The 17,754-nt window shown below is 37.3% G+C and overlaps 1 protein-coding gene across 1 annotated transcript in view; it reads right to left on the bottom strand.

Annotated features, from left to right (window-relative positions):
• MTMR12 (myotubularin related protein 12) overlaps nt 1-17,754 on the bottom strand; it is a 54,117-nt gene that overhangs the window by 22,706 nt on the left and 13,657 nt on the right. The window contains exons 2-12 of the mRNA XM_063295774.1: nt 16,907-16,961; nt 16,238-16,374; nt 13,286-13,358; nt 11,383-11,513; nt 9,314-9,407; nt 8,682-8,805; nt 6,475-6,550; nt 4,339-4,445; nt 2,856-2,980; nt 658-736; nt 333-403 (exon numbers count right to left, since the gene is read on the bottom strand). Of these exons, the coding sequence (XP_063151844.1) occupies nt 333-403; nt 658-736; nt 2,856-2,980; nt 4,339-4,445; nt 6,475-6,550; nt 8,682-8,805; nt 9,314-9,407; nt 11,383-11,513; nt 13,286-13,358; nt 16,238-16,374; nt 16,907-16,961 (1,072 nt within the window). The remainder of the gene's footprint in view (nt 1-332; nt 404-657; nt 737-2,855; nt 2,981-4,338; nt 4,446-6,474; nt 6,551-8,681; nt 8,806-9,313; nt 9,408-11,382; nt 11,514-13,285; nt 13,359-16,237; nt 16,375-16,906; nt 16,962-17,754) is intronic.

The raw sequence follows: 17,754 nt of genomic DNA, 5'->3' as shown, positions 1-17,754 counted from the left end.
TTGTGCTTCAAGTATACAGTATGCTGAAATAAAACAATTTGAAAATTTGATGTTCTGAATATATTTTAGGGATTAAGTGAACGTTTGAGCCAACAGTATGTTTTGAACTATTTAATTTTGCTTCTTCAAACAAATTTTGTTTGAGGTTACATGCATCCGATGTCAGAAAACTGGCAAGTTTAAGTTGTGTTAAACATATGTAATTTAAAGTAAAATTTTATAATGGCAAACAGTTCATGAATGAAAGAGTTCAGAACTATATTTTATTTCATCTATTTACAAATAGCTGGGTAGAAAGCACAGGGGGAAAAAACTTGTTTTCCTGGACTTACCTTGAAGAAGAACATTTGTGCTCTGTGCTTCTAGCGATTCAATAATATCTATTGTTTTTCTCAGACATCGCCTGGAAGAACATGGACAAATAACAGCTTTAATATATCTCTGGAAAGTGGAAGTGGAAAGGCATAATCAAGTTTTGGAATCAAGAGCAATGATGTTGCTCAAGGATCAAGGATCTCAATGCCTGTATCTCAAAATGAAAGTTACTATTAAAATCTGTGGATACATCAGGCAGTCCTGTATTACCTTAAAGACTGGATGGTTTACTTAAGCTTTCCTAAGTATGCCTAGATAACACAATTTAGGAAGTTAACCTACCTTATGATTTCTAGCCAATTTGTACTCTCCAATAGTGAAAACCATTTTACATCAGTATCCCAGAAATCTACACTGTTATCTGAAAAAAAGACAATAATTTTATCTATTTACATACAAAATATGTAAATAGTTTGATAAATAAAAATATAGAATGTATTTATGTCAATGAAGCAGAAAGATTGAGAGACATATTAATTATTATGTTATATACTCAAATATATTTTTGCATCAGCAGAACCCAAGTAGTCAGTGTAGAGGAATTATTTTTTTACTTTGTGTTTAAACAATGCTTCAACAATGCAATGCAAAACAATAGACAGCTATAGAAAGGCATAAAATTTAAGAACTGAATGTTTAATTCCAGTCAGAAGACTAAAAGAAACCTTCTGAAACAAAAAGTCTTAAATAGACCAAAAAAAACACCAAAACCTCCGCAAAACAATAAGCCCTCCCTAAAATACTAATATTATTCCAGGGAAGAAATGGTGAACTGAAGACAAAGCCGATGGCTGTGGTGAAATGAAGAGCCAGTGAGTGGATCAGCTCTTCGCAATTCATCTCCAGACAAGAAGAGGGCTTGGGATCACCCACAAGTACTCCAGACAGTTGCTCCTCGTGAAGAGACCACAAGACAGTGGTCTCTGGCTGGTTTAGAGCTCTGAGAGACGAGGGAACACCATCTTAGCCCAAACCGCAGTCAGCACCTTTATGGACCCAGGGTTCACATACTTCCCTTTCTAATCACTGTTAGAAATTGCTTTTTAATTTCTTTTCAGCTATTAGGAACCTTTGGAATGAAACTGGGTGAGTTTCCTTTAATCCTTAACAAAAGAAATTTTAAATGCAAGTTTAAGGATTTTAAAAAATTCTTTTTTTTGGAGTAAGCAGCAAAACAATGATTATTACATTGATTTTGGAAAGTTACAAATGGACTAATGGTCCAGATGAATTTGAAATAAGATTCTGAAGAATCCTTCCCATGGGAAAATGCTGTTATTTTGAATTCTTAAAAAAAATAATAGGATGGGACTGTGAAGATTGGACACTAGAGAGAACCAGAAGGAAATAAAGATTACAATTAACGAAGAACACTTAAATTTGACTCATTAATACAGAATGGAGCAAAATACTTTAACACTGGACATACTGAAGGATATTTGTGAACAATGGATTCAGAAGTTAATTTTAAGAGTCTCTGCCATTATAGACTGACTATATTTAAAAGATGTTATGGAAAAGGTTTTACCAAACAAGACTCTAAATCTAAAATTGGATTTAAAAATTACAGGCTACAAGAATGATATGGAAAAAGATACTACACTGGAAATACAAATGAAACCAGCTGATGTCTTAATAATTAAAAGGAACAGACAAATAACAAACCAAAAGAGTGATCTAGATAACTTTCCTATATTGGATTTACAAAACAGACTTAAAGGTTTTGAGGAATGTTGTGAGAAGGGACAAAGAAAAAATGAAAAGAAATCAACCTCTAGGACATTATTTGAAGGGACTAAAGATCAAGATTGTTAAAAGTAAAAGGAAGGAATATAAAGTTGGTTTATTTGATCAAGGTTAAAATAGATATGTTGTTATCTCTGGTATCTTAATGGACTTTTGCCAATCAGGACTGAATGATGAAGCTTTAAGGATTTATTTATAGGTAAGAGATTAGATATGGGAAGAAGAGATCATTTGTTGTATTTTAAGAGAAGGCGATAAGTTACTAAAATTGTTTATACTTGTGATGAAGGGGGAAGTCATTTCTTTATATATTTCTTTTTCTTCACTATATTTTTTCTATTTTTCATTTTTTTTCTTTTCTGCACTTTTCTTAGTTTGTATTAGTTTTTAACTTTTTAATTATAATATTTAATAAAATTATTATAAAAATCACTGATTAGCATTATTAGCTAACCACTGATTAGCATTTTATTAGTTCTTACTGCAAAATGTATTTACAAAGTAGTTTACAAAAGCAGTAACAAGCAGAGAAGACAAGATCTGGCTCTTTTGAAAAATGATCCACTGATTCCTGGGTTAAGGTATGATATGCATCTGCAAACATGTAATTTTTAAAAACAAGTCTTTCAAATATCAATAATAAATAGCAGTTCTAGGTTTTGTACCCTTTCTTCCACACTAGACTTGTAAAATAGATAGGACATACACGATTTTCCAGTATGGTTTCTACTTACCTATTAAAAACAGCTGTTTAAATCTAGTATATGCAACTTGGATTTCTTGCAAAGATGGAAGGCTACTTGAAAGGTCTTCAACTTTCAAGGCTTCATATGGAGGCTTATCAACTGTCTTATACATTCTAAAGAGAACAGATTAACAAGGCTCAGAATGCAGTAGAATGCATTAAACAATACCTGAGACTTCTTTATTTGGCATCAAAAGGGCAGAAGCTAGCAAAAGCTAGGACAATGGGTGCTATGAAAGCTGCTAGACTTTTTTTTAAATGTCTCAAATGTGGTGAGATTGCCAAATCTGGATTTCAGTGATTTCACACCACCTCAGGTAGGGCAACAATAATTCTGCTCTTGGGATTCTTTGGTCAGCATACAGGCTCATTGAAGATAACACTGCATCTGTGGGTGCCAACCCTCTTGACCTCCTTCTCTGTATTGATGTAGAGAAAGTGTATCTACTGTGAAGAAACTTAAACCTTCCTGGAGTACTAAGCATGTATGAATAGCAGAGAATTTCCAACAGAAAATATTGCTATATAACCTATGATTACATTTCCAATGCCTTTCTTGCAGCTGCCATTTATTGTATAGTATTATTACTGTTTGGAATGTTTTATAGCTTTGATAAAATTATTAATAAAACCAAAGGACTGGGGTGTTGATACATGTATTCTTATACATTTTCTCACCTGAACATCAAAAAAGCTTCAAGCCTGACTGTGTATTTAGACCTGCTTTTGTTAACTAGATGAGTAAACAAGCTGTTCACCAATACCATGGTCTAACTTGTACTGATACTCACACATAAGATATTGAGGAGTCCTCGGTGTTCTCTGAGCTTGGTTGTTTTCCTGCAGATATTTCATTACCTGACTAGGTAACATCTTCAGTGCAGGGTAACAAAATGTCTGCAGGAAAACAACCAAGCTTAGAGAACACCGAGGACTCCACAGTTCAACCCTGCGATAGATAGATAGATAAGCTATATATATATATATATATAGATGAGCTATAGATATATAGATATATGAGCTATAGATATATAGATATAAAAATAGAAAAAATAAAATATTGGTACATAAGATATTGCCCGAAGAGCTTTGTTTCCTTGCTGCCCCAAAATTTGTGACTTAAGATAATGGGTAATTAGATTATAAAGGTGTATTATAGGGTCGTTCAAAATATGCAGCTCCAGAAAGAGGAAGTCCTGGGGAACTTCCTGTGACCACACTGATCCAGCTATTCCACAAGCGGTCTAGCAGTCTTCTGCAGCATTCAGAACACCATGCAATGCTTCCTGTTCCAGAAGATTTGTTTTCAGAAAACTGCCAGACCTCCCAGGACAGTGATCCAGAGAAGGAACAGATGTCTAGCATATTATCAGTGGGAAAGAAAATCAGCTTGTCATTAGGAAGTAAGTATTCTTAGAGTCATCGCAGCTGAAAATGCAAATGTACTACGTTGAAACAGAACTATTACTAACCCATCCAAGAATAGTTTGTGCAGCTGGGAAGTGTTGTCATCTTGTTCTTTGGCAAAAGTTGACATCTTGAGGAGAGCAGCGCCATTATGGAAAGACCAACACCAGATCTGCAGTACATATTTACATGTTGTGATTCAGTTATGCATGAGGGACATTTATTTTGTTATGGAGTAACAGAGGCATCATACAGCACAAGTTAAGAGTCTTCCATTACTCCAGCATGCATGAAATTCAGTGCCCTGAAGAGCAGTTAATGTGAAGGTGGATGAGTCAGTTTAGATAATCCTTCAAACAACCATTTGGATTATTTTAAAATGGTCTCATGCTCCTTCCCCATTATGTCTAGCCATGTGCCCCATTTGGATTTCCTACTTGCATTCAGAATCATTGTATAACTGTGTACCAGCTGCTAGGATTTCTGTCATCCTTTTTGTTTTGGAAAAATGGGACTTCCAAAGCACCACTAAATGAGAAATTCTGAATTGGCATAAATCAAAACATTTCAGGCAATCTCAGAAGGTTTCAACAAACACAATGGGTTTTTACCACATTACAATTGTTAATTGATAAGGTACTTGTAATCTGTCTCACATGTAACCTGCATTTACATAACCAACCTAACTTCCCTCCCATTCTCCCTCACCTCACCCCCATTTAAATCCAGTATCAGTCTAGGTCCTCTATGCATCAGATGAAGGAAGCTGCAGCTCACAAACGTTCATGCCTTTTAATAAAAGTTGTTGGTTGGAAAAGGTGCTACCATATTCTTCCTGATTTTTGCCATCACAGACTAACATGGCTCTTCTCCTACAGTACCATGCTTTATGAAGAGAAATGTCTATAACATAGATCACTCTGTCTAGCAATTCAAAGTATTAAAAGAAAACCTGGTTTCTAAATGACAGATTATCACCCATCCAGCACACTTTCAGCTTTCCCTCTAACACATGCAGGTCAGTAAGGTTTCTGGGGGTGCCAACCCAGAAGAAAGCCCATTTAGTTAACAACTGGGGCAAGGATTTTCTTGGCAATATCAACCTGTTAGATCTCACTCCCTTTAGAAATTTCCATTTTCCCCTCCCTAATCTGTTCTAAAAGGAAGTTAAAACATATACTCAGGTGTTCCCCATCTAAGAATTTGTGATTTGAAGATGGCTGCCTGGATTTTGTGACTCTACTTCTGAATTCTACTCCTTATTTTTTGTTATTTGTATACAAAATAATTATTATATTTTAATGTTCTGGGGGGTGATTAGCAGGTTTTTATTTATGATATTTGATTTTATATTATACTGCTAGATACATGAGATGGTTTCACTGGAAGCATGAGAGAGATAAATATGATCAATAGAAATCAATGGGGTAGGGTTAGGAAAGCTAGTACTATGTAGCAGTTAAGGTGCTAGACTAGGAACAGGGAAACCCAAGTTCTAGTCTTCCCTTAGCCATGGAAGCCAGCTGGATGACCTTGGGCCTCCAAGGTCCCTCTCTCTCAGCCCATATCGGTGTCAGGTTCTGCAACAAGGGGCCTAAAGAATAAAACTCTTTGTCACATCATGCATCGATAGCTTCGCTGCACAAACCACAGTGAGTGCAACACAAAATAAGTCAATCCTACAGCTAAGCAAGACAAATGTTAGGAACAACAAAATGAGGTAGAGCTAGCATATCTTCCCATCTCACCACTCAAAGTTGATTCTACAGGTATCAGTAGAACACCTAAGCAGAACTACAGTTTGCTTCTAAATTAGAACTAGAAACTCAGTTTGAATTGGGTTACCAGTTCTGATCTGAAAAAGGCTAGTTTGCCTACACAAAAAATTCACGTCCACTCATCCAAATCAAAGGACTGTTTGAACTGATCCATTAACTGCATTTATCTGTTAATCCTACCTTCCAGACTCTGTGACAAGAACTTTGTATAAGCAGAAGCAAAGTCCATTGAGCTACATAAATTTGTGAGACAAGCCATAATATTCAGTTTTGCTTATCTCTGTGCTCAGCCTGTATTATTAAACTGTACTCATTTGATGTTACCCAAATCATTTAGTAGTAATAAAGGAAGCTATATATATACTTTTCTAGAAATAAAAGTTTATTAGAAGTCTGTTCAAGCTTGTCAACAAATATACGCACTGGAATTCCTCTTCCTTGATACTGCAGAATGCTCTCTTCAGAAACAGCCATTGGAACCACAAAATAGGCTGGCAACCTAAGAAAAGTTAATTTAACGAATTAAAATCTGCAAGTTGTTCAGGCTTCTCTCTTGACTGGAGCTTCCGGGTACAGCTAGGAATCTTTATTGTATAGAAGGGCTGAAGTTATTTCAAACAGTTGATTGTCTCATGACAGCTAAGACTGCAACCCACATCTTACATCCTCTTGGGTTTAGAACTCAGTGCCTTTTCCTCCTGCCTTTTCCATTAAACAGAAATCTAGTTTTACATTCCTCATCTTTGCTGCTAGGCAGCAGATGGCTGTTTACATTTTCATGCAGTCGTAAAGTAGGCTAGCTAAGGGATTATCCTGCAACTCTGACAAGAAGCAAACTTTGACCGTGGTGAAGAAAGGTTACAAAAGCTATCACGGACCTCGAACTGAAGAAAATGTATCCTACTTCAGCACAAAAGTTCAGAATTTATCATCTACCAATCACTGTTAGCTTCATAAAGCTGTATCACTATTTCAGCAATATCTACTTGCTCATATTTTGATTTAAATATGTATTATAATACAGGTACTCCTTGAGTTATACCAGGCCTTCTTCCCGAGGCTGCTCATGATGCTTCGGAAGGCTTTTGAGCCTTCTAAAACCTCGCAAGAAGGCCGTGCCCGCCATTCTCCAAATTGTGCAGGCCATCCATGTGATCCTTCAGACAGTTTCTGAGGCCTTCCGAAGCCTTGTGAGAACGGCCCGTGTGATTTGGGGAACAGCGGGCGCAGCCTTCTTGTGAGGCTTGAGAAGGCCTCAGAAGCCTTTTGAAGCATTCTGAGAAGGGCAAGAGGCACTGGGAAGAAAGCCTGGCGTGGCCAGCAGCTGCTTCGCATAGGGCCGGGCCAGGTGCATTTCGTCAGCAGCGGAGGAAGATGGCACAGGTCAGCTGGGGCTTTGTGCTGGGGTGGCTGGCCGTCTGCAAGGCCTGAGGCGGCACTCCTTGGCAGTGGTGGCAACGGTGCTGGGGCTGAAGTAGAGGCCCAGGGTTGGTAGCAGCCGGTTGAGACTGCTGAAGGCCCTGGGCTTCCACTTCATTCCCTGTGCTGCCACTGTCAAGGAGTGCTGCTGTGCAGGGTGGCCAAAAGGGCAGAGATGGGGGGCGGAATAGGTGGGTGGGGGGAGTTGAAGCATCTATGCAGTCTTAAGTGCGGGCAGGCTGCTAAGCATCCGAATTTTGATCATGTGACCATGGGGGCACTGCAACGGCTGTAACTTCAGGAACTGTGCAAAAGTACCATTCTTTCAGTGCCACCATAACTTCAAACAGTCGCTGAACAAATGGTCGTGACTTGAGGACTACCTGTACAATAATATTTCACTATTATTCATTTTGCTGCAGCATAACTGAAAGCTGCCAGTGTAACAAGAAACGGAACGCATGAAGTAATACTACAATGAAAACAGCCAAATACACTTAAGGCTTCTGTTTAAAACCATCCATTAATCGACCCACTCATAAATCTCACATTAGAATTCATTGGAATTCTACTCAACAGGAACATACTGACTACTTCAGGCTTCTTATGCTAACAGATTACAGAGGTTGTTTATTTGTGGTCTTTTTATCATATCATCCAAGCCAGGATTTTGACTTATTGCCCCCAAAGCAGTTGGCAGTTAGCTGGACCAACTGGCAAGAGCAACTGGTAGATGTATCAGTGGCATACACCTGGCATATTGTTCCTTCTCTGCCTGAACTTTGCCAACTGCAGGTCTGGTCAACTGAATGAAGGCCTTCGAGGCAGGCAAACTCTGAACACAAGAACTACTAAGACTTCTGGGAAGATCTTTAGTGCTAGTAGGATAATATAACAGAATTTTGAAACCTGGTGTAATTAAGGTGGAGTTACTCTGAGCCTTCTCAGGTTTCCCCCTCCCCTGGACTCAGGAAGCTTTTTGGTAACAGCCCTGTTCCCTCCTCCATGGTCCCAGGGTTTGTTAGATATTCCACCACAGAATGCATCTGTTCTACCAAGCGAGATTACCTCAAACCCAGTCAATTTTCAAAGAGTTGCAATTAAACTGTTCTTTTCACAGCACTTTTCAAGGGACATAGAAATGGAAACCAGTTTGAATTGTGGATTGTTTAGTCGACAGTGTTAATTTAAAAAAGGTGGTGAGTTCTTACTTTTTAGAGACTTTATAACCTTCATTGGCACTCACTGCTTTGTATTTTAGATTTCCTTTGGTCCGCTCCAGCTCTTGACGCCAGTCTTTAATAGAATCAAACCATACTACCTGATTCTCTTTCTCTGTTAAAATATAAAATTTTGAACTTTTCAAGTGGGTTTTGCATTTCAACCAAAAACTTGACAAGTTTGTAAAATATGCTTTTAATAGGATAAACACACGAATTTTTTTTCAATTCTAATTTTTGTTCTTAGAAGCAGCAATTGCCATTCTGAGATGTTTTCACAAGGCCACTGTTTCAAACTATGACCAAAACTTAACAGGAGATGCATATATCCTCATTTTTGATAGAAGAAAATAGCTACTTTTATATAAATATTGTCATATTTTTAATCAAATTCCTACCTATGCAGTACTAATGAGTCTTTTATGGCTATCTACTGAAGCTCACCTCTTGATCATCTATGAATGGCTATCATACAATCCATTTCCCATCAGTACTTGACAGGATGGTACAGATGACCAAGCTAACTAAGGTAGGAACACAACAAGCATATTTTAAAGCAAACCTGTCAACACAGTAGTTACTTAGCATCAACATAGCAAGGCAGATAAACTGTGCATGCTTACCTGAATGATTTGGGGCAGCTGATGCATAAGAGAACAGAAATAAGCGTTTAAATAGCTTAGGGGTCTGTGTTTGATGAACTATGCCACTGACAATCTAAAAAAGGAACAAGAAATCAACCTATTTGTAAGCCATTCACATTAATTAGAGGAACTGAGTACCTTCCAACTTCACTAGACCGCTGAACCATTTCCTAAATTGATTTTTTTTACCTTAAAAGACTAAATCTCAATTCTGTTGAAATGCTTTATATGGACTTCCCCTATTAGCATTAGAATATCTGGGTAGGAGATGGACTTCTTTCTGTGTTCCTGGAGCTTAATACATTGTGCATGCCTCATACCTTCTATCCTGCAGACAATTATAATATTGATGTGTAGGTCATATAATGAGCCATAAAAGACAATCTGAAATGTTGGTCTATGTAGGGACTGCTGGTGTACAAGGCCTTTAGGATGAGGTAGTTGTCTTCAGAGAGTCATGGTCACATAGTGATCAAGGTGCTGGACTGGCACTAGGGAGATCCAGGTTCAAGTTCTCCCTCGACTGTGAAAGCTCACTGGGTGACTTTAGCCAGACACTGTCTCTCAGCCCAACCTACCCCACAGGGCTGTTCTTGTGGGGAAAAACTGAAGGAAGGAGTGCTGTGTATGCCACCTTGAGCTCCTGTATGGTAACTGGCATATAAATCTAACAAAGAGATAAATATTCCACCCTAAATAGCAGCTCCTCTGTTGCCATAGAGAGTAAAGCCTGAGGAAAATAAAAGAGCAATGCACTATACTATATATACTATACATAATGTAGAAAGAGGAAATTGGTATCTCAGAAAGAACCTGTTTCTGTTAGGCTCCCTGATCCACTTGACATTTTATTTTAGGGGTTACTTTAATATAAATAATTAAACAGGAAACTAGTTTACTGCAAAGTGAAGCACCAGTTTATCGAATGCTATTTCCAGAAATGTCTTTAGAACCCACAAAGATCTGACTGGGATGGCAGAGAACATCCTGAAAGTTAGTTTGTAACAGTTATAATGAAAACCTGGGGGTTTGGAGGAGACAGGGAAGCTCCATGGTTTGGCCATAAATTTCCTGCACTTTGTTCATGTTGTTGTTTATTTGTTCAGTCGCTTCCGACTCTTCGTGACTTCATGGACCAGCCCACGCCAGAGCTTCCTGTCGGTCGTCAACACCCCCAGCTCCCCCAGGGACGAGTCCGTCACCTCTAGAATATCATCCATCCACCTTGCCCTTGGTCGGCCCCTCTTCCTTTTGCCCTCCACTCTCCCCAGCATCAGCATCTTCTCCAGGGTGTCCTGTCTTCTCATTATGTGGCCAGAGTATTTCAGTTTTGCCTTTAATATCATCTATTTCATTCTTTGCAAGTGTAACATCCAAAGCAAGCATACTAGGTCACTGTAACCGGCAAGACTGAAATACATTCCCAACACTCAGGTAAGAGTTTGGGCTACAATGTCAAAACAAATCAAATGCAGACACACAAAACTTACAGTCACAGGAGTTCAAAAACATAAACGTTATACTGTACATTGTTTTTATATGATGAGGAAATTTAACAAAGTAAGCAGCAGTCATAAAAGGAGTACCACACAGCACCCTATTTTTCTTCCGTGTATGTGTGCAAACCTTCAATCAAATAAGAATTCGTCCAATGATATGATATGATTAATTTGTAAATGGAATCCAGCAAATCAGGATACAGTCTATTCCTTAGACCAAAACCTAAAGGCATTTTAGGAAAAAGTACAGGCTGGATTCAAACCTGTGCTAGACCATAATGGATTTTGTTTGCCATTCACTTAGCATATCTGCAGTTTGTAAACCGATGGTTTACAGCTGAGCATTTTGTGATTAACTGAAAACATGATTAAACCACAGCTAGACAAAGATGTTTCAACAAGCCACGACTTTCTTCCCTGTCTAATTTTCCCATCTTCTTAAAAAATGTAACTCAGTTGCAACTTTTAATGCTCTTCATGAATGTTTGTCATGACTACACTCCAAAGGCTTTTGTTTTAAAAAAGGGAAATAAGTAAGGCTGTAATTACCCTTTTAACTTCTTCTTCCTTGGTGTATCTTAAACAGAAGTGAAACACTCTAAGATCTTTGCAGTAGATTATTATTGTTTCGGGGTATTTTCTCAGTTGACCACTTAGAGGTTTCTTTTTCTCATCATAAACTGTAAGAAAAGTGTAGGTTAGTTTTTAACATTTATTCCGGTAAGCAACTCACCACTATTTATCCAGCAAATCAGTCAGTTATAGACCTTCTTGCCTAATAATTTATTCCTAAATTTATAGCCGTCATAATGAGGAGCTGGGGAAACACACAGCCAACTTAATAAAAAAAAAAGAAAAAAGAAAAAGTTGATTAATTTGTTTAAGAGACTAGGGAACTATTCAAAAATTTAAGATGCTGGAATATAGAGTTTCATAATGAGTGAAATACACCAGAAAGGATAAATTACTTAAGAGAAACAGTGTGCAGATCTGTGCCTTGAGCTGTTGCTTACTTTGTTAGCTTTGTAACCCTACTTTTGTACTATTATCCTAACCACCAACTGCAATTTATCTTCTTTACCTCCCGCAATTCATACTGAAATTAAGTATCTACTCAAAGAATACACAACCAAAACTGAAACATCTGTATTTCTGAAGATTTAAATAATACCTGAAGATAAGCTTCACAACAATTTACTGCTTAATTTAATTTTAACCAGAACAGAAAGTCAAGGAGAAGCCTGCTTTTGTTGACTCATGCAGTGATAACCTCAAAGCTGGATTAGTGCAATGTGCTCTTTGCAGAGCAGACACTAAAAATAATCTGGGAACCACCTGGCCCAAAATGTATCAGTGCAGATATTGAGTTGTTCCTCTTCAAGTACATCACAGGTTGCTTTCCAAGGCAATTCAAGGGGCTCACAATGCTGTTACAACCTCCAGAAATCCCATCTCCCATACAGTCCTCCTTGAACTCCTCACTCATTAATGGGATTCCTTTAGCAGCTCCTGCAGTTATGCATTTGATTAGATAGATAGATAACCATGGTAGAGCTCATGAAAAAGAAACTGCCACTGGAATCGAAGCAAATCACCAACTTACTGGAAATTAGGATGGAGATTAAAAAATACTTATTTATCCAAGTCTTCTAATGTTATTGTTATAGTTTTGATATATTAAATGGTATAACAAATGTAACTTTTATGTATGTTACTGGGTGGTTGTAAGCTAGACACAGCCCTAAAAAGAGCTGACACCACATACATTTTTAAAATAAAAATGGTTTTTTGTAAGATAAAGAGTGTATGCTATGTGTAAATGCATGATTCTGCCCACATTCTTATTTAGAAATAAGAGCTGGTTGTGTCAGGAAGACACAAAAGTTGACCGCATGGGAATGGATTACAGTACTTAAAAGTCTGGTGAAAAACAAGATGGTGAGTGGCCTGTATGACAGAAGTACTTTGAGGTACTTTGGCAATAAAGAAGAATAAATGAGGATCAAATTGCAAAACAAATATATGAAGGAATAATTCATTGGGTTGAGAGGAAGGGGAAGACCAAGAAAAACCAAGCTGGAAAGAATTGATGAGACCCTCAAAAAGAAAGAAGTGAGAAGTTTAAAGAACAACAGGCAATGTATGAAGTGATGTATGGACACAGTATGTATGGCAAGGTGGTTTTATAAGAATGGAGAAGCATAGTGAATGCACTGGTGTACTTTGCTTTTATTTCCAAATGTTATTTTGCTTACGATTTCTTACTCTTCTTCTATACTTTGCATAGTGTTACTTATCACAAATATAGGTAGATTTGTAATAAAAATAAAATTAAAATATTAGCATTACGATATAAAAATATATGAATCAGCCATGTCAGACAAAACTGAACATGTATTTCTGTCAACCAAATACAGTAATTAAGATGGAGCAACTATCAACGCTAACCTACCTCCATAAAGTTGATCTACACACTGAAGGGTTATGTCATTTTCTCCAAAGACTTTATTTTTAAACTGTGGTTCCTAGAAGAGGAAAATGCCTTAAATTTCCCTTAATAGAACACAATATAACTTAATAAGGTTTCTCTTTTACTATCAATACATTAGAACATACATTCAAAAAGTTAACTAGCTCTTTTTATTACTGGAGTACTAAACCTCTAAGAACTGAAAGTAATGAACAGAACATCACCAACATTACAGCTGAATCTTAACCACAGTTTCTTCCTTTAAAGGCTCTAATCCTCCCCAGAACTGTGCCAAAACCAACCCTGTTATTTTCCACAAGTCATATAATTTGCCATTGATTTTACTTTGTCGAAAAAAGTTCTTGAAGTCTTTAAATAGATTACACATTCAAAATTATAAGATGTAAAAATCCATTAAGAACACATCAAAAGAATAACATCCCCCGCCAGTTAAATTCTACTCTGGTAGCGGCAAATGTACTGGCTTGAACACCTAAAGTTGTTGAATAAAAAAAATGTCCTTCCAGCAGGCAGATAGTACAGAACCAGCTAGGTCTCGCCTGTTTTGCAGAGCCTTATGGTCACCTTAGGACCCAAAGTGCTTGATCAAGAGAAAGGTCAACAGAAAGGCCTTTCCAGGGGATCATAAACCCAGAGCAGGCTCATATAGGTCAAAAACATTTTAGTCTAGTTTCTGGCCTGATTTTGAAAAAACTGCCTCTTCTTGTGCAACTGCACAATTTTGGCCTGAGAAAGAAATACCGATTCCCTCAGATCTCTCAGATGCATCCAGTTTCAATCATGGAAGACATCCAATAACTTTCTCTAGTTCTCCTTTCTAGAAACTAGGTTCTAGAATGTGAGGCTGAGAAACTGTTCCATTTCACAGGAATTATCCTTGCAGAGCAGTTTCCCTTAAAAATTTTCAAGACTGTAGAACATCAAGCAACATACTTTTAAATAAGGAACCCACCTATAACTACTTCATTTTTAAAAAGGAGAAAATCAAAAGCAGTATGAGAGCCAGTCTGGTGTAGCAGTTAAAGTGCTGGCCTAGAAACCAGGAGACTGAGAGTTCTAGTCCCGCCTTAGGCATGAAAGCCAGCTGGGTGTTACTTTGGGCCAGTCACTCTCTCTCAGCCCAACCCACCTCACAGGGTTGTTGTTGTGGGGAAAATAGGAGGCAGGAGCATTAGGTATGTTCACTACCGATGGATGGATAGAAAGAAAAGTGGAATTTAAAAAAAATACAGAAATAAGGAAGTCTCATTCAAGTCAAGTTTGATTCCTTCCACGCAGTTTTCTAATTTTTTTATTGGCAACAATATGGAAGTGATTTGCCAGGGTAATACTTCCAGGATTTTTTTTTTCAAATTTTCAGTCTAGTCCACAGCATTGGGATATTCTGGTAGTTCCCATATCCAAAAGCTACCCAGGCAGACCCTGCTTAACATTTTCAAAATCAACTAGCTGCTGCAACACTGGAATAATAGCTTATCATTAAAACATTTTTTTTCATAGAAATGTAAAAGGAGCATTGGAAGAGGCCTCAGGGGTCATCTAGTCTAACTCTAGTGCAGGATCTGTTAAGGCAACTGCTTATATTTCATACTTTGTTTATAAATCTTAATGGGATGTATGTGCTTGTATATAACAACTTATTTTATCACTGTCTGGAGGGAGATTTTTTACAGAAAGATTTAAACATTCACCTTATTTTGATATTTTGTCTTTGTTGCAGTAGAGATGGAAAATCCACTTTCACAAAGATACACTGAACAAAACGATGGTAGGACCTTCAGTGCCATTTCACTTAAGAAGTCGTATTTTGTGAGCTTTCATTCAAAAGTTGTCCAGTTTTTTTTTTCCCCAACTGTAGCAGTGTAACATCTTAGGAGAGATCTGGCAACAACATCTCTTCATTCACAGAGTATTTGGTTGTTTAAATTAAGTGGATCCAAACTCCATAAGAAATGTGTCAGCCATTGGGACCAGCTTGTGGAATACCTTCAACTGTTCAGAGAACATTCACGTTCCACAAAACATTGTTTAAGAAATGCTGCTGTTTTCTTAGGTTTCGCTGTTACCTTGGTATCTGCTATCTACGTGAAACTGCTGGGAAAAGCTATCAGGGGATACAGTGAGGTCAAACCTAGTGAGGTCACTTTATCCATGCCTACAGTTGTCATGGATTAAGTAAAATACATGGTTCATACTGAACAAATCAATTATTTATTTTGATTTACTTCATGATATTACGTATCTAGAGATACAACTGTTCTAGTAGTGGATACTCCCCTATATGACCAGGTTTTAAATGTAAATAATATTGGACTCAGATTTTTTTATTGATTCCTAGGTCACAACCATAGCATAGTATCTTTTATAAAGTCCAGCTGATATACTGGCTAAAATATGGTCAAGATCATTCATGTTTTAGTAATATTTAGACTGGATTCTAGAAGTGCTCTGAGCAGCCTTTGCTCAGAAGGCCTGGCTACTATAAAACACAAATCCTTATCATTTTCAAAATATATTTGTGATGCAAATATATAATGGAAATTTATGCAATACTCTGCAACAACTTTCATACCCCACCCCCCAAAAAATCATGTTGTGAAGAACTTAGATTTTGCAAGCTTTGTTCATCATGTACACTGCCTCAAGGTGGTGATTAACTAAACAATCTGCCCCTGTGATTTGCCAAGAGCTCAATTTTTCCTACACCAAATCCAACACAATATATAATTTAAATATTTTGTTTGGCCCTTCAACCAAATTCATTACAGGAGAACAGCAGCTTAGCTTCCCAATATTCTTTTACAAGACTTCATGCCCATAATTATAAATTCATATAATAGTGAAGTACCCAACCACCATATAATAAAGAGAATTTGCCCGTGAAACAGACGAAGATTAACTTTGATCTCTTACATCCTCCAAAGTTGATTCTTCTCCAAGGAATGAAATCTTGAAGTTTGTGCAAATAAGTTTTCCAAAAGTGCCACGATTTGATCCATCGTCTTGTACAAATTTCAAAACCATGTTTGCTTCACAAAGCACCAGCTCACCTAATGGAAGTTAATTTTCTTCTTAGTACATTGCAGTGAACTACTTAGACTTCCAAATTCCAAGCTGCTCAAATGCTATCACTGTAGATGCAAGATGAGCTACATAATTAAGGGGTTATGCTACTGCTATCAGAGCTAAACACATGGCACAGTTCTCAGCCTCAATCTGAAAAGAAGCGAAAACAACATTCTAAAAAAAATCTGTACAATTCATCTAAATTAGGACTGCATTATAAAAAGCAACAGCTCCTCTGCCCTGGCAACCATTTAGCTGGTAGTTTCTGCTATTTTTAGAGATATAAGGTGTTTGAAGGCAAATAAGTTATCTTTCCACAGTAACACCATGTATTTTTCAAAGCCAGGAGAGTGTTTGAGTTATAGAAATTGAAGAAGCATCGTATAAAATAATAAATACAATGGTTGGTCATGCCTTGACATACATCCCTTAGAGCTCAGCTTATCTACTTAACTGTACCATGTAATGCACAACTATGGCATCCAGTATTGTGCAATATTATTTATTTAACATTACCTGGCAACAAATGAGGTTCCACTTCTTTTTCTATGGGTTCCCTCACATATACTTCCTAGAAGAAAGGACATTGCATTAGCCCAGATGTTAAGTACAAGGTTACATATTCAGTACACTAAAAACATACTCTGAGGGCAAATTATTTCTGCCGTATTACATTGGCATGTAGAAAATATTTACCAAAGCTGAACAGTAACTTGAGACCAACCTAACAAAAATGCTGAGAATTTTAAGTATATAGCAACAGCACAGGTTACCATTACTAGAAAGCCATAATAATCTATTGCTGATATCTACTACCCCCCTCCCTTTTTTAGTATTAAATCTTAAAATAAGTAAAACAAAGTCCACAACCCAAACAAGCACTCAATAAAATTGCTAATCATCTTTAACCAGTGTTGAAGGAGCACTGGGAGGAATTATCATGTCCTAAATTACTCAAGAAAAGCACAGCACTTAGTATATAATACATTATGTTCATCAAATCTAATTAGTTACTAGCAAAACTCTGGTTTTGATGGTGAAAGGGAGCAGTATAAATTAAGGATTTATTTCTAATGTCTGCAAATGTGTTTTGCATGCTGAAGGTCCCAAGTTTGATTGTTTTCCATTTTAGCTGATGTTTAACAATACTAGGAAAGACCTCTGCTTGTAGACTTGGGAGAATTCCTGGCAATCAAAATAGATAACAGTAATTTATTAAACCTCTGTGCCCCCAGACTAACAAATTATTGGTTTGACTCCATCCAAACTATGCGGGGAAAGCCTGCAAAGCATGGCTTCTGGAATTTTAATTCATTGCTAGCAGTTCCACTTTGGTTCACATGACCAGGAAGGAGGACGGCTCA

This window comes from Candoia aspera, chromosome 2 (genome assembly GCF_035149785.1).
Source record: "Candoia aspera isolate rCanAsp1 chromosome 2, rCanAsp1.hap2, whole genome shotgun sequence".
Lineage (NCBI taxonomy): Eukaryota > Metazoa > Chordata > Lepidosauria > Squamata > Boidae > Candoia > Candoia aspera.
This window is presented reverse-complemented; position numbering and strand designations above follow the sequence as displayed.